We start from the raw sequence: 23,640 nt of genomic DNA, 5'->3' as shown, positions 1-23,640 counted from the left end.
TTAGACTAGGGGCATCTATTTATTTAGGGCTGTCACTGTCAACTTTGAGTGTCATCAAATTGTTGAATCATTAGACAAGAGAAGTTTGAGTTGCCTTTAAACCTGACAATTAACTAAACATATTAAGTCCACAAATGAGTTCTTCTAACCTTGGTAATACGTTGCAGTTCCTGACACTAGTGGGTCGTCTTAAAGCAAGTATCAATTTGTAGGTTATGTTTACTATAGCTACTAAAATCAATAGTTACCGGCAATATCTTGTACTGTATAGCTGAATTACAGTAAAATAAATAGTTATTCATCCAATGTAAAAAATAAGTTACTAAATACAAGTTTAGATTGCCATTCAGATGATCCATAGGCCATTCATTCCATCATAACAGTAAAATAGGTGTAAGGATTGTCACAGGTTAACTTTATAGCCTTCTGTATTTTGGCGCTTCCCTTATAAAAGTCCAACTTATGACTTTGCATTCTTTATTCAAATATACATCTCACCTATTTGACTGGGACGGTAGCTCATCCTGTAATCCAGCTACTAGGAGGTCACAAATTGTGGATAGGCCTATTTATAGGCATGCACTCTGGATGCAATACTCCCTGGTGTGGATTAACGTCCGCACTAGTGAGTATTTCGACTATTCACAGTACTAATAAGTCATTTATTGGGCCAAACTGACAATAACTTGCATTAGCCAAGTCAATACAAGAAAAAATAAATTTAACTTAGTATCTTATTACACCTAAATTCCTTACCGGTACTGAAAAACTATATACCTAACTAAATAAACTGAATTGCCTACTACCCTGATAGTTAGACCAATTCATTAATTACAGGGCAAAAATGTGGTTCGGATTCCACTATAAACTGTAGGTCCCTTAACTTAGTTGCCATTAGTTGTATGGGAAGATCGCGTCACTCATCTCCATTCATACTTGGTTTAAAATACCAAATACCTACTTTCATATGGTCCCCAATTCAAAGTAAGGCATTAAAAAGTATCACCAGTTAATATTTGACACAAAATTGACCTTTAGTATCTGACTACATTATACCATCCAAGATAACTTAAAAGCATAATGATTTGTTCAATAATCTAACTTAGGCCTAACTTAAACAGATATGAAACATCTATATTGATTGTAAGTTAATAATATGATGTGTTGTACTAAAACTAACTTATCAGTTAGTTACAATTGTCAAGACAATCTGAAAGATAGCTTAGTTTTGTTTTCACAATAAAATTAAAACTAGAGTGCCTACAATTTTATACTAAATAAAATATTTTTTTGTAAGCAGGCCTGGGTTAGAATATTGTTCAAGACATGTCTGACTTTAACAACAAATAGGCCAGGTCTCATGCGTATAGGAAAGAAATTGTCCATTTTTACCCTTTGGTATTCAAAGCTGTTTTGAGTGGCAGTAGGCTTATACATATTATGTCTTACAGTGGACGGATTATCTTGTGCAATAGTTGTGAACATTAGATATGCTTTCAAAGAGTGACATGTTTTCTTTTACTTGACACGACTGACCTACCAAGATGGAAATTTGGGAATGTTACTGTTGTATTAAGTATGTTCTTTTAGTCATATGATTTATGTGTTTAAATATCTTTTGTTGACTGATGTTTTTTGAAAACATGTTTTGGTAAACATTGGTTTAGTTGGAAATAGAGTGTGTTGAAACAAGATGTGTGTTTAATATTCTTGTATTAGAAATAGAACATGGTGGCAGCTTAGTGGATTTTTATCGAACTGAAAGTCTAAAACCACGCATAATGTCAAGTAAGGGCAGAAAAAAAAGAAATACTCGGAGGCACAGGTATGAGGATAACGCTGAGGAAGATGAGGATAACGGTGAGGACGACGCCCAAAGTGAACTCAACTACGTTTCAGAAAGGGACTCTAGAAAGACTAAAGATGAGTCACGAGGTTTTGCATTGGGACATACGAACCGAGAAAATGATGCAGCTATGTATACTCCTACTCCAATGGTCAATATCACGTTACCAACTCCAGAAACGTTCTCTTTTACTCCGAATGAGTGGCATTCCTGGAGGAATCGCTTTCAAAGGTACAGACGGGGTTGCGGTCTGGATAGCACTTCCGACACTCGGCAAATCGATGTACTTTTGTTTGTAATGGGTAGTAGAAGTGAAGATATTTTCGATTCGTTTTCACCAAAACCTAATACTTATGACGAGGCTCTTAGGGCTTTTGATGAATACTTTGTGCCAAGACGGAATATAATTTATGAAAGATCAAAATTTTTGAGACACAAGCAAGGGAGTGATCCATCTGAAAAATTTATAACAGATTTGCATGGCCTTGCGAAAACGTGTGCATGGGGTGAACTAAATGATGAGATGATGCTTCTCGTCCTCATTATTGGTATGAAAGATGAGGGTCTGAGTGATAGACTCCAGCTGGAATCTCAATTGACTCTGGAGAAAGCAATTAATACCTTGCGCCAACATGAGGAGCTAGAACGCCAAAAACGTGAACTTGCCAATACTAATGTTTTTTTGGTAAATAAAACGTCAGTTCAAAACGGTAGACCGAATCGGACAGAAGGAGTTTGTGACCAGAAATACATCGAGGATGCAGAAAATACAAAGAAGTGCAGGAAATGTGGTTATGATTGGCACGGATCACTGGCCGAATGTCCTGCTAGGAAAGCCAAATGTGACAAATGTTCCGAGATTGGACATTTTTTTCGATGCTGTCCCTACCGCGAAAAGTGGATGAGAAAAAACAAAAACGTTGTTAAAGAAATCGAACAGCAAGTTTCAGACTGTGGAGATCTACAGGTTCCTGAGATTTTCATCGGGAATATAGAAAACAATGACAGAGCCTGGGCCCAGGAGGTAAAAGCAAGCTGTGGAAACCAAGTGTTAGGGCTTATAAAATTTAAACTTGACACAGCCGCTGATGTAACCATGATTCCAGTAGGAGTTCTTGGCGATTTTATTAAGACTCTGCCTCTAGGAAAGTGCAAATCCCCTGTGTACAGTGCAAAGAAGAAAGAACGAATCAATATTTTGGGAACTTTAAGGCTGAAGCTTGAACATAAGGGTGTATCAATTTATGATCATGCGTATATTTCTGAGGAGATCACTGTTCCACTTCTTAGCAGACGTTCCTGTGAAGAGCTGAACCTGGTGAAGAGGATCTTTTCTGTAGATTCATCAGATATTGACTGGGTTACTAAGTACCCTAATTTATTTCAAGGATTGGGAAATATGAAAGGAGAGTACAAGATAGAAATGAAGGAGAATGCAGTTCCTTATGCTATATCTACCCCCAGGGTTGTACCAATACCTTTAAAAAGCAAGGTGAAAGAGCAGTTAGAGAATATGCTTGAAAAAGGAGTGATTGTCCCAGTTGAACACGCGACTGATTGGTGCGCACCAATGGTAGTTTGCGCAAAAAAGAGAGGTGGGGTTACGATCTGCGTGGACCTATCCAAACTCAACAACAGTGTGAAACGTCGGTTTTATCCCATTCCAAAGATTGAACTTTCATTGTCCCAGATCGCGGGAGCCAAGTACTTCAGCAAGATCGATGCGAATTCCGGGTTCTGGCAACTGAACCTTGCAGAGGAGTCTCAAGATTACACAACATTTATCACCCCTTTCGGGAGGTATAAATTCTGTAAGGTACCTTTTGGAATTACATCTGCTCATGAAGAGTTTCAGCGCCGTATGTCAAAAGCTTTAGAAGGGGCAAAGAACTGTTTAGTGCACATTGATGACTGTTTGATATGGGGAAGAACGAAAGAGGAACACGACGAGTGTCTTAGAGCCGTTCTAGAGAGAGTGCAAGCTAATGGAATCGCTTTGAATAAGCAGAAGTCTGAGTTCTGCAAGAAGACTGTGACATTTTTGGGGTTTGTGCTGTCTAAGGAAGGAATCAAGCCTGATCCAAGCAAGGTACAAGCAGTTGTGGACTTACCAGCCCCAAGTAATGCTAATGAAGTCCAGAGATTCATGGGCATGATCACTTTTCTGGCTAAATTTATTCCGAACTGCAGTGAGGTTATAGAGCCAATTACGAGCTTGTTAAAGACTAAAAAAGATTTCTTTTGGGGACCAACTCAGGAAAAAGCTTTTGTCACAGTGAAACAGATTTTATCATCAGAGCCATGTTTAACTGTTTACGATCCGGAAAAGCCCTCGATTCTTTCTTGTGATGCTTCAAAAAAAGGTCTTGGAGCGGTTTTACTACAAGTTGAAGGAGAAAACAAGAAACCTGTGGCATATATATCTCGGACTCTAATGCCTGTTGAAGAAAACTACAGTAACATTGAGAGAGAAGCGCTTGCGTGCACTTGGGCAAGTGACCGTTTAAAATGTTTCCTGATGGGTAAAATGTACACAATTGAGAGCGACCACAAACCGCTTGTCTCAATTTTCAAAAGACAAAATTTGGAAGAGCTCTCACCGAGGCTACAGCGATTCCGAATGCGTATGATGAGATACGATTATCGCATGACCTGGACCCCAAGAAAAGACCTTGCCATAGCAGATCTGCTATCGAGATGTCCTATTCCGGCTAATGAAGATGGCGAATTGACAGAAGAAGTGGAAGCCTTCGTCCATGAAATCAGTATGATTAGAATAAACACTACAGACGAAAATGTGACAAAAGTACTTCACTCACAAATGAGGGATCCAATATGTGCACAACTCAAGCTAAACATTTTAGACAAATGGCCTGGAAAATCAAGTTTACCTAATGAGATTCAAGAATACTTTAACGTGAAAGGCGAGTTAAGTTGTATTGATGGGTTATTGCTTCGAGGAACTCGGATGATAATACCTCATGAACTACGAGCGGAAATGCTTGAGAGGCTTCACAGTGGGCACTTGGGAATCACAAAAACAAGGAAACGTGCTTTGGAAACCATGTGGTGGCCTGGAATTTCTCAAGAAATAGAAAGAAAAATAAGAGACAATCTTCCATATACTTTGGTTGGAAATCCTGTTGAAAATAAAGAATTTTTTGAGAGGGAGAATAAGTACCAGTCGAAGTATAAGATGCAATTTGATAAACGACATGGAACGAGGGGTTTAAGTGAATTAGAAGAGGGAAGCATGGTATGGATCACAGATCTACGTAGACATGGTAAAGTAGTCAGGAAATTGAACGAACCACGTTCCTACCTTGTGGACATTGACAAGAAAACCATTCGACGAAACCAGAAGTTCTTAGTTCCTGCACCATACTACGGAGAAGATTGCATTCTTTCAAACTGTTCATCTACGGCCCTTAATTGTCCATCTAACTCACGTGATCGTCCAGACGCTGGCACAGTTACCCATTACGGAAGGTCCATCAAGATACCGAGGCGGTACCGAGCTTCATGAAGATGTAGACATCTTGAGGCGGGATGTTGTATTAAGTATGTTCTTTTAGTCATATGATTTATATGTGTTTAAATATCTTTTGTTGACAGATGTTTTTTGAAAACATGTTTTGGTAAACATTGGTTTAGTTGGAAATAGAGTTTGTTGAAACAAGATGTGTGTTTAATATTCTTGTATTAGAAATAGAACAGTTACAATGTGTTGTCCTGATTAAAAAGTATCTTCTTGGCATAAAAACTGCATAAAAAAAGTGAGGTACCTAAGATAGATACTTTTCCAGCGAGTTCTTCCTCACTCTACCGTGAGCTCCCGCGATGTTATCTTCCTCCATGCCACTCAGTATGTATCGGCTGCTGCATGTCAACAGCAACTAATGGTGTTCTCATTTAAATCCAAGTAAGCTAATACAACAAACGCCTCACGTTGTTATAAGAAATTTTGTTAAATGGTATTATTATGTGATTACCATTTATTCATGATAACTTCTTTAAAAAATAATTTACGAACTATATATTTTTCAGCATATCAAAAGAACAGGATGGGTGTTACGTGGAATAGATCAACCAGAAAGTGTGGCTGGCCATATGTATCGAATGGCAATTATGACATTTTTAGTTGAAGAGTCTCATCAACTGAAAAAGTCAAGGTATCTTATGATATAATATTATCTTTTAGATTTGGTAAACTCTTACTATTCATTACCTTTACCTAACAATTTTCTTCGATTTTACACAGCATCCACGCTGTAAAAATGGGTATATTTATTTCCTAAACTCTAACAAACATTTACATTTCAGATGCATGGAACTGGCGTTGGTCCACGACTTAGCGGAATGCATCGTAGGAGATATCACTCCTTTTTGTGGTGTGTCGGCTGAGGAAAAACATCGTAGAGAAAAGGATGCGATGTTAGAACTATCGAAGCTTGTCGGCTCATCTGGCAGTTACCTTCTACAGCTCTTTGAGGTTTGGAACAGTTTCTAAAATAATATCTCCAAATTATAACCAGGGCAGATTTACAAGGAATCCAGCCTCAAATGGTTATCAACATTTGAAAAGTGGCTGCTTTTAGATTGGATTTAATCTGGTTAGCCTATATGAGTTCTAGAAATGCTATTAGCGAATTTCCCATATCTAAGGAATAAGCTATTACCGTAGTACTCGTGGTAAGACCTGGGCGCGGGACCGATTTTTTTTTAGTTTTGAGGTCCCTAGAGGCCAAAAACACCATCCGTTCAAATTCATATATATATATATATTTATATATATATACTAGCTGACCCGGCGAACTTCGTATCGCCTAAGTTATAGGTTTCCCCTAAGACAGACCGATGGAAAGAAAGTACCGTTACGTTTAATTTTCAAGATGATCTCGTTCGCATCGCTCAATCACGTCCTGGTAAAATTCCCATGTTATTCTTATGGAGAATAAGTAAACTGTTGTAGTTTGCTTGTTTATGAACATATTTTGATCAAATTTGGAAAATGTTTTTATTTCTTACTAACTATTAACATTTTACAAAATAAAAAAACAGTTTTACCCTCCCTGATGCAGCAAACCTAAGTACTTGTTAAACTAATTCTATTTAAATGGGGAATAAACGTAATATTTTTAAGTAGACATTTCAGTGTAAATCCAATCAGTCTAATGGAAATTCGCTTAGTCTGCAGGTTTGCTGCGGCGGGGGTATTTTTCTTAGTTAAAATTGTCTATTAAACATAGATAATATATATGTGTATATATATATATATATATAGGTAACTAGCTGTTGTACCCGTGCTTTGCAACGGGAAGAGGACACAAAAAATAGAAACATTTTAATCTGTATCTCTTGCATTTAATAGTTACACATCCGCCAACGCTTTTTAGAAGCAAAATTCATCTTTTATGGCATTAACAGAAACGTTTAAAGTTATGACTTTCAAATCTGGTAAGTAGTGGATACCACAATTTTGGTTTTGATTAATTTTAAATCTTGTGTAGGCTGGTATGAGAAAAACTGACCAAATCTTCGAGTAAAACTTTGACATACATGATTTACCAGATTTACCTTCATCTCCCTTAATTACTCATCTTTTAATTTATTATTGACATTTTAAATTTCAATTTTGAAGTTGCAAAAATACTAATTATTAAATTTAAATATCTTTATATTAAACTCTTCTTTATATTAAATCACAAATCCTTTCATCTTCAGTTTTTTCACTCACAATAAATCATTAGCAAAACTAAGTCAGCTGTTATAAACTTTAGAAATATTGCTGTGCCTTATCAATACAGTCTTTTGAAATATTAAACAAACTTTATCTTGTACTATAAAAAATTTCAAACAAATAATTTAGCATTAAAGACAGCAGACAAAACTAATATGATTATCAAAGCATCAAGGACTAAAAAATGTAATAGAAAATACAGTATGTTTCATTGCATCTCTAATTCTACTATACAAAAATATCAACAAACAAGTTAATATACAAACCAGTTCTTTTAATCAGTTCCATCGTCCATTGCCTTTACATTTTCATACTTACCATTAAGAAAACATAGTAACAGATATTTCATTGATTTTAGAAACAAAAGAACACTGTGTACTGCTTAGTTTTATGATATTTTCCTTGGTTTAATTTAATCATTGGTGTGGCAAAACACAAAAATGTATCAAATAAAGTACCCCAAATGTGAACTGAAAGCTATGTTAAAATAAAATAAGAGTATTTTGTATTACCATTTGATAATTGAATATAGTTACACATATACAACAGATTTTAGAAAACAAAAATCAACGACAATTAAGTTATTGATGATATTCTTTAGTTTAATCTAAGCATAGGTTTAGCAAAACACAATAACTTAATTTACCTAAATATACATATAAAAACAATGTGATGTGCAAGTTATGTTAAGTTAATCTAACACATGTGAAGCAGATAGAATTTATTTAAAGTTGCCTCCAAATTCATACAAAACATTTATACATTGTAATTTTTATACCGTTTCCATGAAAACATATGAATAACATTATTTTCACTTAAGATTATTAACTTAAGACGTTTTAAAAAATCCAAAGCAGAGCCGGATTTGATACAGCAACGGTTATAAAATCTTTTTTTTCTATAATCATTGACATAGTTTGAGGATAAATAATCCATGATGAAAGGTTAGATTAAAATAAACCTACCTCATACTTCTGGAAAATATTATATTTATATTTAATTTCTTTGTATCAGCTGTTTGAAATTGTGATATATGCAGTTTAGCAGTTCTTCTTGTTTATATTTAAATGTCAAAGCAAATGTAAACAAACATTGTTAGTGTTCTCATCACAGCCATGGAGACCAATCAATATTTACTTTTAAAATGTTCACCTCAGAACTTTTAAAGCCAAAGAGGCAAATCCTACAGTCAGTATCGAAATGTGAATAGTCCTATAATGGTCCTTGGTATGGTAGCTATATTTTTGTAAAATTTAAGCCCAGTTGGTTCAGTAGTTTTTGCACATATTAGTAATACACATACAGACAGACACCATTAGATTTTTATATAATAGTATAGATATAGATTACTAGAACAAAGCCATAAAGTCATTGTGTGCCTAATTTGTTGGATTATGATAATTGATTATTGCCACCATAAAATTGTTGGCTTAGAGTTTTCTACATCAAAAATATTTTTATGTCCAATTGGAATGTAATAACAAATTGTGCAGCGCCAGCATTTGGCAAACCCCTAAACTATGTCAGGTCAAGGAAACAGCATTAATTTTATAGCATTAAAACAATTCAGATTTCAAATACTTAAGGACTCCGTTTTTATAATGATAAATGTCCAATGTCCTTAACTTAATTATATTTTTTTATAACTTTTTAGGGTTTTCAGCTAATTGAATCACTTTTTAATCACTTTTAATTGGATCACTTTTTTAAAAATCTCCCTTCGTTACTTTCTGTTGGGAATCATGAATATTTTTTCTGAAAAGGGTCCAACTACATTAAAGCACACCAGAAGAATTTGAAAAAAAGTCCAACTACAATAAAAGACACTAGAAGAATTTGAAAAAAATGAACTAAAACGGCTTTACAAATTACTTTGTAAAAAACATGAAATGAAGATGTCTGAGTCTGGGTAAGTATGCAATTTAGGACATACCTTGACAATCAATTTTTTTACTCATTTAGGACCAAATAACCAAAATTTTAAGTTGTTGACATATTTTTGAGACTTAGGGACAAAAGTTTTATTTTTTACTCTGAATAAGAATGTGAAAAAGTTGGGTAGAACAATTAGTTGCTTTTATTTTGCCATCACTGTTGACACCATCGAATCTAAAAAAAAAAAAAAACTAGCCATTTTACCAAAACTTTTAGTCTGAAGTGTTTTTATTTAATGGAGTGAAAATGTACACCTTTTTCCATAGTATTTCGTTAAATTTGCATGAATAAACCTTTGTTACAACAAAGAATGTAGATGGAAGATTAGTATTTGATTTTCAAACTATTTACAGGAGTACGAGTCCCAGTCTTCAGAAGAGGCCAAGTTTGTCAAAGACCTGGACAGGTTTGACATGGTCTTACAAGCCTTTGAGTACGAGAAGTCTGCTAACAAACCTGTTGATCTTCAAGAGTTCTTTGATAGTGTGAAAGGTAAACTGAAACATCCCATGGTCACTTCTCTTGCAGATGAACTTGATAAACAGAGGAACAACTACTTGCAGTCAAACAAAGAATAGATGTAGTAATATGTTTGTCAAAATAAAAGTTATAATTAATCTTAGGTGTTTTAAAAGTATTTCTTAACCCTTTCACTGAGTTTCATAATTTCTAGCAAAGATAATAATTCATCGGAGGACACTTTAAGGTTGCGTCATTAGCATATAAAACACTGGTTTGGTGATGAGATGTGTGATTCCCAGTGACAATACTGACTTCTTTACGAGTAGGCCTAGATACGATAACTTCAGCCGTTGTTTGCTATCTGTGAGGCATTAAACAATTCCTCTGGTCCTAACTTATTTGTGTTTTATTAGATACAAATCCACTTAGTTCTGTATGTGTGACTACAGTGCAATCTAACAAGTTCATTTATCCAATTTTAGAAATCTTAACCCTTCCCGGACGGTCTATAATATGTATACAGAAGACAGCAAAATTAATTTTAAAAAACACTTTTTTAAATCTGCAGTTTATAGAATGTTGTAGTTGACCTATGCAGCACTTTTCTCCAAAAATTTTTTTTATTTAGATTTTTTTCTCTTTTTTATTTTTTTATTTCCTTGTAAAAAAACTTGTTAACATTTTAACATTTTTAAAATTCTTTTAGAAAAACATTCCTAGTAGGTACATCAGTTAAAGATATAATTGAATAAAAGACAGTTTTTACGAAGATTAATGTTGTTATATATAATCAACTATAACAATAGATGTCGTAATAATCGGCGGATATATTCGCCTACCGTCCACGGAGCCTAAATAGATAGGTGGATATACTCCTACCTTCCGCTATGATCAAAATGATAGCAGATATATCAGACTATAGTCCGGAAAGGGGGGATATTCAATAGGATATCTTAACACAACCTACTGTCAGCTCCTGCTTGCACTGATTGTCGAGGTCACGTGTTAATTATTTGCTGTATTATCCGTGTTTTCATAGTATCATGCAGTCAATCTAGTATTTTCAGAGTTTTTAAGGGATTGGCAGCACCTTTTAACCTTAATTTTGCCCATCCACAGGGGCCTCAAAGCAATGGGGTGAATACAGTAGTAAGTAGAATAAACTGGACTGATAATTTTTTTTAATTTGCAGTTGTGAGACATGAACATGAACCCATATCTTCACTGGCTTCTTTTTCACGGGCCTTGTGCTGTTTACACAGTAGATTGTTTTACACAATGTATAGGAATAGGAATGTATTGCTTATTCGACACAGTGGCGGATCCAGAGGGGGGGCGACCTGCATTTTACTGCATGTAATACAGTAGTGCATACAAATTGCATAAAATAATTTGTCACACTAACTTAGGACAAAGAAATTGTATATAACTGCCATTTTGGAGACTTAGTTTACACAAATTTTTGGAGAATTTGTTTACACAAACCCCCCCTTTGTGGCTGTTCTTGATCCGCCACTGATTTGACATCTCATGCTTCTCTGATCCATCTATTTACTTCTCAAACAACCCATTAATCAACTAAAGCTATTTTTTAAGCAAATCTCACCAAAAATTTGAAAGGAATAAGTTTGAGACAAGGTAAATGAGAAACACTTGTACAACACAACATTTAATGATTGTTTGGTCTATGCTGTACAATAGGCTCTTCGATGACAATAGTGTTACAAATCATATCGTACCCAGCTCTGTTAAATGGAAAGTAGTAGAAGGCAACTATGAATGGGATGAAAAGCGCCAAAACGAGATTTTTAATGAAAGATCTTGCAAAAGCCCAGCCAAGCCCCAGATCTGTCCCAGGGTAGACTACTACGATCTCGTCATTGCCTGGCAGGTTTGTGACATTTTCACATCGTACAACCCTCAACCCCATCATTGACTTGCCTGGTGTCGCTCCTCCGATCCTGCCTGCGACACCACCTACCAGCCAAAATGTCTGGAACAGAACTCTATGGTAACTCGGAAGTTTTTTTACTAAAAATGAAACAGATGGATTCAAATTAAAATCTATTAGTTGTTCCAAGGCAAAAATTTTTTTTTCAAATCTTAAGGACCCTGGTTTGATTCCAAGATTGTCTCTGGCCTGAGATGCCACTTTTCATTGGACTATCAAATAATGATTCTATCCATTAAAAGGTTGACTTAACTTGCAATAAACAAAAATGTCAATGACGTAGAAACATCAATATAGGAGTTCAAGCTTATTGATTGTTTTCCAAACTATGAACACATTGGAAAGTTATATAATGGGCTCTCATTTAAATAAATACTCATTTGGTTTTTTTTCAGCAACATCAGCTAATTTGAACTTTTGTCAATTTTTATTACACCCCAAATGAAGCCATTGTAAAAGATTCTTGCTTGCTAGATCCCAATGCGTAGCTGGGTTTTTTTCGCTTGTATGTGAGTGAACACAAAAGAGTTCTTAATTTACTGATCTATATGTTTTATTATAAGTCTTAAGGGTTGAAATGAAAAAAAAACTTACCTCAAAAATACACACGACAACCCTGTGAACTACTTCCAAGATCATGATATTGTGAGTGACTTGTAGGGCAACTCTGTAGTCCATCCTCCTCATATCTACCTGCAGACTGTCTAGGTCGAACTTTGCCAGATCTCTGTAAAATAAAATAAATTTTCTGTATACAAAACAATTGAATAATTATACTTGCATTGAATATGTCATGTTTTTTAAAATGTGTAAAAATAGTGAAATGCCTACATAATGGTTTTGTGACCAAAAATGGGATTCACATTTTGTGAACCACTGTAAATTGTTGTTTCTAAAGGGTTGATGTCATGTGCAGTAGTAATTCTTAAGGCTATTTAGTTTGAAACCAAGGGATAGGCCTAATACTCTGTTCAAAATTGCTTAAACCCTCATTTGCTTTTAAAATTATATATATATATATATTTCCTGAGCAAAATTAATCAAAATATATATAAAACACTGAGTTACTGCTTGACTGGACGATACAATATGAATTTACAGTGTAAAAACAAGTGCTGTCCTTAGATTATCTAAGATACTATTGTGGCATTTGCACTAGCATTGCACCATTGATGATCAAGAACTAAACAAGTACGGTAAAGACAATTAAAATCTGTGTGATGATATGGACAGGGGCGTCATTTGGGGAGGGCAGCCGGGGGGTCATTTGCCCCCCCTGGTTCCTGGGCTAGAAAAAAATATGCTGTAAATGTTGTGCAAGAGAAATTGGTCATGAATCTAATAAAAACGAACATAATATTAATACATCATGTTGCTATTGATCACGTTTCTAAGATAACTAACTTACCAACATATTATATTTCTGTCTGTTGTCAATAATTGCCAGTTTCATTAATTTTCTGACTAAATTTAAATACTTTTTACTCAATTTTGTTTTTATTCTAACTTAAGTGCTTTTGACAATTAAAATAAGCTATACCCAATAAAAATAAAATAAATAAAATAAGCTTAACCCCCTCTTCTTTATTTCAAAACTGCAAAATTTTCCGGGGGGCCCCCAGTTTGCTGGGGTATTGTATACCCCTATACCCCCCGGTGTTTGTCCCCCCCCCCCAAGGATTTGATGACGCCACTGAGTACAACATAGAATAGACATACATAGAAGTCAAGATGTTTTATTAATAGGCCTAGTCTACTTACATAATTTCAAAAAAATCAATGGCAATCCAAGTAACTGCTAGTTTCAATATGAACAAGATGAGAAAGTCCAGAAACTCTGCTAGCAGTCTCTTCCATAACGCTGGAATCTTGCACTCGATTCCTAAAGTAAATAACAAGAAAACAATTTAAAAGGCAAATGTAGGTATTTTTGTATTGATTGTTTTTCACCAACGCTAATGGACTCAACATTGACAATAATTTAAAATATTGGATGTTCAGAAACCTAACTGTATCCCTCCACTCCTAACAATTCTTTCCACAATATCCTGGTGTTGATGTTCCTAGCATCAACCAGCCCAGCCACCAGACTGAAACTCCAAGTCCAGTTACCTCAGCCAGTCAGTTGGGTCAGTTTTTGTCCAGTGTTACCTCCAGACTGAATGAATTTTGTAAAATTTCAATTTCAGCAGAGCTCCACCAAATGTACTCACTCACTGGCGTTGTTCATAAAGCTCTTAGTTTCTACCAGGCCTAAACTGTCTGGTTGTATGCCTCATCTACTTACGCTCCTGCAATGTCTGTTCTCACGCTGTCCCACCATCTTCTTTTAGGCCTTCCAGGTTGTAAACTTATTACCATACCATTAAATTAACAAAATCATTTTAGTTTGGTGTGAACAGTAGGCCTACCCTACGGTATGCTTATGTCTAAATACAGTTTTTGAATTTGGCATATTAACTTGGGCCTAAATTATATATAATTTAACTTATATAAGTTAAGTTACTTATGTTTTAACTAAATACTTTAATATTTTTCTTATTAAATGGCGACCATACAAAGTAGGTAACTTATTTTAAGCCAAGTATGAATGGAGATATGACAAATAGGAAGAAAACCCAAAAACAACCTTAAAAATACCCCCGCCGCAGCAAACCTGCCGTCTAAGCGAATTTCCATTTGGCCGAATTGATTTTCAATTGATCTATTTAAATAACATTAGGTTTAACGAGTACCTACATCAAACCAAAGGGGGTAGTGTATGTCGAGTTTAACTTCAAAGACAAAGCATACTTTGGTAAGCTGTATGTTATTGGACAAAATGTTGAACCTATTTTCGGAAGAGAGTGGCTTAGGGAGATTAACTTAAAAATTGGGGATATCCGAACTATTCAAGAAAACTCGTGTGATCTTTCTAAACTCCTTACAGAATTCTCTGATGTTTTCAAAAAGGAAATTGGTTGTATTCCAAATGAGAAGGTTCATTTATCCCTTCAAGAAGGTTGCAAGCCCATTTTCATCAAACCCAGACAAGTTCCATACTCACTTAAAGGAAAAGTAGAGGACGAACTCAATCGACTAGAGAATGCCGGTATAATCACTAAGGTGAACAATGCTCAGTGGGGAACGCCAATTGTCCCAGTGGTTAAACCCAATGGATCTGTAAGAATATGTGCAGACTATAAAACTACACTGAATAAAGTGATACAAGACGACAAACATCCAATACCTAGGATAGAGGACATTTTCGCGGAAATGAATGGAGGCAAGCTATTTTGTACCTTGGACATAAGCAATGCTTACCTGCACATGCAAATGGACGAGGAAAGTTCAAATATGCAAACTATAAGTACTGAAAAAGGTCTTTACAAAGTCAACAGAATGATGTTTGGGGTTAAGGTAGCACCATCAGTATGGCAAAGGTTCATGGACAGAATACTACAAGGAATTAGCGGTGTTAAATGCTTCTTTGACGACATTATCATACAAGGATCAAATTATGAAGAAACTGTGCAAAGATTGAAGCTAGTCCTAGATAAAATGAGGGAACATGACCTTAGATTGAATTTTGAAAAGTGTAAATTCTTTCAGAAAAGGATTGCTTACTTAGGTCATACAATTGATGAAAATGGACTTCAAAAAGGGTCTGAAAAGGTAAAAGCTATTGTTGAAGCAAAGCGACCTCGTGATGTCAACCAATTACGTTCTTTTATAGGTTTGGCAAACTACTACAATAAGTTCATACCTAAACTGGCAGAGAAACTAAACCCATTGAACAAACTCTTACAGAAGGGCAAGAAATTCGAATGGACCGATGAATGTGAAAGAAGTTTTGAATCTGTTAAAATGGACATTGCCAAAGACAAAACTTTAATCCACTACAATCCATCATTACCTTTGATACTGTCAACAGATGCATCACCAACTGGCTTAGGAGCTGTAATTTCACACAGGCTAAATGATGGAACAGAAAAGCCAATTGCCTTTGCATCTAGATCACTGAGTAAAAGTGAGAATCAATACAGTCAAATTGACAAAGAAGCGACTGCCATTTATTGGGGTGTGAAAAAGTTCTTTCCATACTGCTATGGTAGGAAATTCATTCTTGTCACAGACCACAAACCTCTTGTATCTATTTTTCATCCTTCAAAATCCCTACCTGCAATGTCAGCCACACGTTTGTTAAATTACGCTCTTTTCCTTGCTGGTTTTGACTATAAAATAGAATACAGAAAAACTTCAGACCACTCCAATGCAGATTTTCTTTCAAGATTCCCAGTAGAAAAGTTAGAAGAAGGTGAAGATCTCTATTCAAAATTTCAGATGAATCAAATATCTATGCTACCACTTACCAAAGAGACAATTGCAGAACATACGAAGAAGGATACTTTTTTATCTAAAGTCAAGATAGCCCTTGAAAATGGAGATGATCTTGAGACAATGGGATTAAACAACAACGAGTACACATTACACAAAGGATGTGTTTTTCGAGGTATAAGGGTTGTGATACCTTCATCTCTTCAGAAAGAAGTACTCAAAGAACTACACGTGGGCCACCTTGGGATGACAAAAATGAAAGCAATGGCAAGAAGCTATTTGTACTGGAAGAATGTCGACAGAGACATTGAAGAGTTGGTCAGAAACTGTAAGATATGTTCCCAGAAGAGAAATGAACCTCCAAAAGACAGGAATCACCCATGGGAAGAACCATCTGGACCATGGGAGAGAATACACTTAGATTTCCTTGGGCCCATGAATGGAGGTTACTTCCTAGTCATCATTGATGCCCATACTAAATGGCTAGAAATATTACATACAAAATCTACTACAGCAGAATGGTGTATCAAAAAGCTACAACATCTATTTACAACGTTTGGTCTTCCAGGTGCAAGCAAGGAACTATGCATCCAAAGAAAAGTGGAGATTAGGAGAGATCATCAGTCGAGTGGGCAATGTCATGTACAGAATAAAAATGGACAATGGATTGATATGGACCAGACACACTGACCAGATCCTCCCTCAGAATTAAGAGGGGAGAGTTGATATATATTCAATCTAGTGTCAATTAATAATATTCTATTTTCCTATATTTTAATACCAGCTGACTGGTTAATTATTTATTGTTTTCTGTTGTGAGTCAGTTGTACAATTTAATGTTTTGTTTTCAGTGTTTGTACATTTTACAATGTTCAAATATATTTCTCAAATGTTTAAAGTTTGTTTAATTTAGACACAATACGTACAAAAACACTTTGATATACTGAATTGTTTGTTTTTTTAAGCTCTTTAAGAAGGTTTAGAGAAAAATTGGGAAATTTTGTGTTTTGAGGGTAAGAAGTGAGAAAAACCAATTTTTACCCCATAAAACCCCCCATAAAACCCTGTTCCCATGGTCCGATCATGCTGGATCGCGAACTCATTCAAGTTTATCCCGCCTTACACCTTCAAACCAAATTTCATCAAAATCGGATAAAAATTACTCAAGTTATCGTGTTCACGGACACATATATATATATATAAATCTATATATATATATATATATCTATATATATATATATATATATATACATATATAAAAATTTGAACGAATGGTGTTTTTGGCCTCTGGGGACATTAAAATGAAAAAGTAAATCGGTCCCGGGCCTAAGTCTTACCATGAGACCTACGGTAATAGCTACTTCCCTATAGGGAAATTCGCTAAAAAAGAATCTACATAGTAAGGGGACTAACTTATGACTTAATTAGGTAGTTAAAGAATTTGATTTCAGCTAGAACCTACCGTGGCTAAAGGTAACTCTTGTTTGTTGTTGCTGAAAGCCAGCGTTATTACGTCCAGTAGGATCATGGAGAAAAGGGTTTCTGACGTTTCCTGTGTGTTCATTTCCTGTATTAGAAGGAAACTGTGACATATACTGATTACACATCAAAAAGTAAGGGAAGCTTGCTGCTACACCCTGCCACATATATGCTTCATGCAGCCACTTTTCAAGATCAGCAAAATATTTCTCATGTGTAGTAATTTTATCTGAACCTTTACTACTCTCAGAGTTTCCTTGCAGTTTATTTGCGGTCATGTTTAAAAGTTAGGTTTCACAATCTGCAAAATCACAGGGAGACAATTTAAAAAGAGTTACCTATGTTAACTTAACACAATGTTTGAAGGTTATGCTTTTACCACTAAATGAGGATTGACATTGAAAACAGTTATTTTCTTTTCAATATTATATTGGTTTCTAAATACAAGAGCATTCTATTTAGATCTGTTAACAACTGCCTTATTTGCCATACTACCAATAAAAACAATTCAAAAGCAGAACTGCAGAAGGGTTTAGAGAACGAAGTGATGAAAATTTGACACTTCACTCACTAGTCAAGTCAAGTCACAACCACAACACAAACATAACACAACCACAACACAGCAACACAGATTTTTTTCCTCATTTCCACTTGACAGGCTGACAGCACAGACAATATAATACTTTAATGCTGACAGCCTTATCAGTGTCACCACTACAAATAATATTAACTGTATTTGTCTAATTGTTGTACATAAATGTTAGCATTGATTATAATAGAGCATAGATTATAATCTAACTATGCTACAGTGTCTTCATTGCGTAGTCATAGTTTCACTTAACATTTTCATAGCTAAAATTAAGGAATGTGACTTCTCCCCCAGAACAGTTGAGCATTGTACCGGCCACCTTTAACTACAGGCCGTGGCCTGGTAGAATTGGCAACGTCGCAAGTGGTGTTGTTTAGTGACAGACGTCTCATAAGATAACATGGTAGACAGGTGACACCAGCTCATTAGTTCACACTTTATTGATTTAAATTTAAATTTATGAACATACATTTATTAAAATATTTAAAATAAAATATACAGGATTGAAAACTGAAACAATGTGAATTAAAAATATATATCTGTACATTTTAAGTGGAGTCAATATTGTCATAGTCCAGTAACCAATCTTTCGTAAATACACAAATACCATTATTAGCTGCTTCCAAACAAAACAGCTGTTACAACACCACTTGCGACGTTGCCTGCCACTTCGAAGGCCGCGGCCTGAAGTTAAAGGCGGCCGTGCTTGGCCGAGTGCCGACGCCATTGCCATCCATACATATCAAATTTCATTTTATTTTTTATCTCTGGGCATTCGCCATTTTACAAAAATGTGGAGAATTGTACATGACTATAAGAATTCATTTATTTATTTATTCCAACGGACACCTTCATTTTATCCGTATGAGAATAATCCTAACATGAGATAGTATTCAATAGACTATAAAAAATGATTATCCATATACATAGACAACGTACCACAAACGAGTGCAAATATAAAAAGTAAAAATACGGAGTATGAACAAAGAAATTATTTAATATGAATAGAAAAACTAGCTAACAATGAAAACGAGAGAAACCTGCGTTTTATTTAGTAACAAATGGTAGAGTGTGCATCACCTCCTTAGTCACCCGCCAAGTTTTTATTTTTATTTTCAAAACCTTCACATTTATTTCCTTGAAAGATTCAAGTTTTATTTTGTTGTTGTAAATAATTGATATTTATATTTAAAAATTGACGCAGTTTATCCAGCTATGCTGGTCAACAACGCAGCCTTGATAATGAGGTAGGTAACTTAAATCTTACAAGCATTTTTAATAAAAATCTTTCAACTACCTATCTTAACTTAGGTATCATGTTTTTATGCTAACTCAAAGGCTGTATCAGTTTATACTTGAATGTGTCCATTTAAAAATATATATCCTAAATAAATACTTTATTCAAAGACATAAATAAATATTACAGTACTATGTTTTTGATTGTTTGCCCGATTGCACGATGGTGTTGGCAAATGGTTGGCAACAATGTTTCTGAAATAAGCTAACGAACGAGCGATTCCCAACACTGAGCATCTGCGCGTATGCCTCTGCCTGCCTTACAGCTGGTTAGTAAGTTACTACAGTCTCTCAGTCTCAGTCATTAACAGCTGGTCAGGAACGTAGCTTCAGTCGTTGTCTTCTGCAAAATTCCATCAAAACCGTGAAAGCCAAGTCAAGTGTTTTGTGTCGTGTTGTTGTGGTATATTATTTGTGATTTAAAATAACATGTCCGATCCTTAAAAGTTTCACATTCAAGATGTACAAATAGGTACCCTGTTGTGAGCGAAAACGTATTTTGTTTGTGTTTACTTCGGGCTAAGTGAACTCTGTGTAGTGCATCAAGTGTAAAAACGTCTGCCAGGGATATAAGAGTTTTCTGAAGGTAACTCTTGGTTAATGTTATTTTTATCCGTTGAAAAGTAAAAGTATACTAGACTAAGACTGTCATTCTTTCAAATTGTCTAATACAGTAATTGCCCTGGCGCTTATAAGCATTGTCAATTGGGTTCAGCTTCAGGCTACCTTAAAAAACAGTCAAATTTGTCCGTGTTGATCTTCATTAACTTAAACTTGCCCCATTTTGTCTACAGTTTGACATTTTCTTAAGATCCCAATACGGTACATTTAATTTACAGTTTATGAAATCGATTGTAATTTAAAGGGGTACACTTCCATATCTGTTGGTACAAACAACCGAATGAGTAGGCCTAATATTGATTATTCGATTGTTTAATGGCCTACATATATCGTTTAGTATATCGTTTAGTTAGGTTAACCTTACCTAGCTAACCAAACGATATATCGAATAATCGATATATCGATCGATATTTTAATTCGGTTGTTTGTGCCAACAGATATGGAAGTGTAGTCCCATTTGGTTCTAATGTACCTATTGTCTTGTCTTTAAATCTTTAGTATGCTATATATCCTAAGTAAGTTTAAATCAACAACTTCTCGTAGTATTTGTTAACATTTTTTGTTCTTTAAAAAATGTGTCCATTATTTTGTGATTTTGTTTTACTGTTTAGTACAACAAAAAAACTAGGTAAATAAATAAAATAATGCATGGGGTACAGTATAGTTCTGTAGAGGGGTAACTTACCGACAGTTTTTGACTCTGCGATACCTATATTAACTTATCGATTTAAATATCAACCTAGGCCTACCGTATCGATTTTGATTTGGTTCAATATCCATCAATAACCACGAATAACCAGAATTCGGGAGTACCTAACTTATTAGGCAATTAGGGCTCTACCAAACAAGGCTATGTATGTCCCCAACCGAAGTAAGAGTAGCCTAACTTAGTTTAGGATAATCTGTCAAATATGCCAATTGGACATAAGGGTGAGCTTCTAATAGCCTGTGCAGGTGGGCAGTAACTTTAATACCTACTTTAATAGCCTACTTTACTTTGAAATGGTGACCAAACAAATGCTGGTATTTTTAAGCCAAGTATGAATGGAGATGAGTGTCTAGGATGAGTGGTCTGATCTTGTACTCTTTTTAGTGACTAAGGCTGACATATTCCTTAGACACAGCTGTTAATTAATAGCCCATACAGCCAATGGCAACTATGGGACCTACAGTCTATAGTGGAATCAGAACCACATTTTTGCCTTTTTATTAACAAATTGGTCTTATTATCAGGATACCGGTAGTACTGCGCTTAGTGGTAGTACGTTAATCCACACCAGGGAGTATCGCATCCACAGGGCATGCCTATAAATATCCACAATTTGTGACCTCCTAGTAGCTGGATTACAGGACAACGCCTCCGTCCCAGTCTAATCAATTCTAATGGCAGTAATTTATACAAATCTAAAAGTACCGGTACCCTTGTTCTCGCGCCACTCATCCTACGCTCATCTCCATTCATACTTGGCTTAAAATACGTAGTACTTTGTATGGTCACCATTTCATTGAATAAAGTAAAAAAGTATAAAACTGTTTGAGAGATAAGTGATGGTTTTGTTATACAATTAGTCAAAGTAAAAGTCCTTACTCCGCTAAGCAAAGCTTGCAATAGGATACTTAAATTGTTTTTTGTCTAAAGTTCTAACTAGAGGTTACTAGAGGTTGTTTAGTCTAACTAGAGGTGTTTGCTGGTCTAAGACTAGGCTAGTAAATTGCAACAAATATGTTAACTGAATTTTATTCATGCCATAGGCCTAGTTTTTTTAACATAAATTAGAATCATTGAATATGTCTTGTCAAATTGTATAGTGCTTGTAGAAGTGTAAGTATGCCTATTAAGTATTTTTGCATTTGCAGCTAATGTAAATGGTTCAATGCTGTAAGCTTAATTTGGAATTTTATTTTTACTACTTTTTTAATTTTATTTTTTAATTTTGATGTCCCCAGAGGCCAGAAACACAATTTTTTCAAATTTATGTATACATGGGCTATACAGGGTGTTGAAAATGTCTGGAACCAACATTATATCTGGCGAGTGGTTAAAGAAAAACAACTGATATTTTGTGTACGGATATACTATGGTTTTACCTATCTTTTGGTGCCTTATAAAATTTTTTACCACTTATAGGGAACGTCCTGTGGAGGATGCAGTAAAAAGTTTTAATGGAAGCCTATGGTAAATGATACATCATTTTAAAGACCATTTTTTTCTGAGTAAGGATCCGCAAGTTTCATCTCAAAAGGACCACCCTAGCAAAAATGGCGACTGTTTGAAATTTAAAAACCCACTTATAGGGAACGTCCTGTGGAGGATGCAGTAAAAATCTTTAATGGAAGCCTATGGTAAATGAGACATCATTTTAAAGGTGATTTTTTTCTGAGTAAGGAGCCGCAAGTTTCATCTCAAAAGGACCACCCTAGCGAAAATGGCGACTGTTTGAAGTTTTTGAAAATAATTGAAAGCTTAATTGGTATTTCTGTTAAAAATAAGTTTAGTAAAACAACACAAACAATTTAGTTAAATGTTTTTTTTCAGTCATTTTTCAGTTCACCACGTGATAATCTACTGTACTTCGTAACTGGCTTGTAATAGCATTTAAAGGAAACAAATACGGACCATTTAAATAGCAATGTTTTTAAATTTCAAACAGTCGCCATTTTTTCTAAGGTGGTCCTTTTGAGATGAAACTTGTGGCTCCTTACTCAGAAAGATATGGCCTTTAAAATGATGTATCATTTACCATAGGCTTCCATTAAAACTTTTTACTGTATCCTCCACAGGACGTTCCCTATAAGTAGTAAAAATTTTTATAAGGCACCAAAAGATAGGTAAAACCATAGTATATCCGTACACAAAATATCAGTTGTTTTTCTTTAACCACTCACCAGATATAATGTTGGTTCCAGACATTTTCAACACCCTGTATATGTGTCCGTAAACACAATATAACTTGAGTAATTCTTGTCTGATTTCGATGACAATTGGTTTAAAGGTGTAAGGCGGGATAAACTTGAATGAATTCGCTAACCAGCATGATCGGACCATGGGAACGGGTGTTTTATGGGGTTTTCTTATTTTCGACCCTCAAAACACAAAATTTCCCGATTTCTCTCTAGACCTTTTTAAAGAGCTTAAAAAACAGACAATTCAGTGGGTTATATCAAGGTGTTTTTTTTACGATTATTGGTTTGGAGAAAATACAAAAAAATGTAGGCCTAAATTTAAAATTCTCATGTTATTCTTATGGAGAATATTTTAAAATGTTTGTAGTGTTTATGGATACGGTACAGTATATTTTGACCAATCTTGGTAAATTTATTTATTTTATACTAAGAAGCTATTTTACAAAAAATCACACTTTATTTGTTTCCTTGTAGCAACAAACCTAAGTATTCGTTAAATC

The 23,640-nt window shown here is 35.0% G+C and overlaps 3 protein-coding genes across 3 annotated transcripts in view; 2 read left to right on the top strand and 1 right to left on the bottom strand.

Annotated features, from left to right (window-relative positions):
* On the top strand, window positions 1–10,143 carry LOC128990289 (5'-deoxynucleotidase HDDC2-like). Its single transcript, XM_054412614.1, has 4 exons — window positions 1–194; window positions 5,894–6,018; window positions 6,170–6,338; window positions 9,875–10,143. The coding sequence occupies exons 1-4, from the start codon at window positions 135–137 to the stop codon at window positions 10,097–10,099; spliced, it is 579 nt and encodes a 192-aa protein (XP_054268589.1). The 5' UTR covers window positions 1–134; the 3' UTR covers window positions 10,100–10,143.
* Window positions 10,144–11,647: 1,504 nt separating this feature from the next.
* Window positions 11,648–18,308, bottom strand: LOC128990237 (protein FAM8A1-like). The gene is made up of 4 exons (XM_054412538.1): window positions 17,714–18,308; window positions 13,696–13,816; window positions 12,529–12,661; window positions 11,648–11,976 (listed from the first exon to the last, which is right to left on the bottom strand). Exons 1-4 carry the CDS (start codon window positions 18,006–18,008, stop codon window positions 11,653–11,655), a joined length of 873 nt encoding a protein of 290 aa, XP_054268513.1. The 5' UTR covers window positions 18,009–18,308; the 3' UTR covers window positions 11,648–11,652.
* Window positions 18,309–19,902: 1,594 nt separating this feature from the next.
* LOC128991023 (solute carrier organic anion transporter family member 5A1-like) overlaps window positions 19,903–23,640 on the top strand; it is a 90,406-nt gene continuing 86,668 nt past the window's right edge. The window contains exon 1 of the mRNA XM_054413731.1: window positions 19,903–20,201. The gene's annotated coding sequence lies outside the window, so the exon portion shown is untranslated. The remainder of the gene's footprint in view (window positions 20,202–23,640) is intronic.

This window comes from Macrosteles quadrilineatus, unplaced genomic scaffold, assembly GCF_028750875.1.
Source record: "Macrosteles quadrilineatus isolate MER2022 unplaced genomic scaffold, UCM_ALF_1.0 Scaffold_3__2_contigs__length_128488019, whole genome shotgun sequence".
NCBI classification, from domain to species: Eukaryota; Metazoa; Arthropoda; class Insecta; order Hemiptera; family Cicadellidae; genus Macrosteles; species Macrosteles quadrilineatus.
This window is presented reverse-complemented; position numbering and strand designations above follow the sequence as displayed.